The 523-nt window shown below is 51.1% G+C and overlaps 1 protein-coding gene across 2 annotated transcripts in view; it reads left to right on the plus strand.

The window, feature by feature from the left end:
• The first annotated feature begins 299 nt into the window (after positions 1-299).
• FGD5 (FYVE, RhoGEF and PH domain containing 5) overlaps positions 300-523 on the plus strand; it is an 88026-nt gene continuing 87802 nt past the window's right edge. For both annotated transcript variants that reach the window (XM_075286603.1, XM_075286605.1), the window contains exon 1: positions 300-453. In XM_075286603.1, the coding sequence (XP_075142704.1) occupies positions 402-453 (52 nt within the window). In that variant the 5' untranslated portion in view covers positions 300-401. The remainder of the gene's footprint in view (positions 454-523) is intronic.

Consider the following 523-nt stretch of genomic DNA (forward strand, 5'->3'; position numbering starts at 1 on the left):
ATATATATATATGTATGTATACATGTCCCTGTGCATAGCATGCTGCGTCTACATACAGGGGGTTTATGAGTGATGACATAGCAGAGTGCAGTGTGTATTGTTGTGCCTGTAATGAGCTCAGCCTGCAGTTAATGACTTCTCTATCTACTCACTACATTGTTGTGCTGCTTGCATTTGGGGGGGGGGGTGCAGCCCTGACTGTGCAGTGAGACACGTGATCCTCCAGCTGCTGCATCCAGTCACAAGAAGAGGGAGCAGAAGAAGTGGTGTCCCTTTAAATCACAGAGTCCTTGTGTGCTGCAGGAAGGGACATGCCTGTTCCAGCAGCTCAGTCTATAGAGGAGCTGCTGCTGCCAGTGCCAGGGCTGTGTGTGCCCAGCAGATGCCAGGAGATGATGTGAATGCTGGGGACAGCTCTGAAGAACTTCTCAGGATCAGGGAAGATGAGCACAGGTAGGTGCAGCAGAGTCTGGGGTCTGGATGGAGATGACTGGTGCTGGCTGTGTAATGTGCTGTAGTAGTC

Source organism: Leptodactylus fuscus, chromosome 9 (assembly GCF_031893055.1).
Source record: "Leptodactylus fuscus isolate aLepFus1 chromosome 9, aLepFus1.hap2, whole genome shotgun sequence".
Taxonomy (NCBI): Eukaryota; Metazoa; Chordata; class Amphibia; order Anura; family Leptodactylidae; genus Leptodactylus; species Leptodactylus fuscus.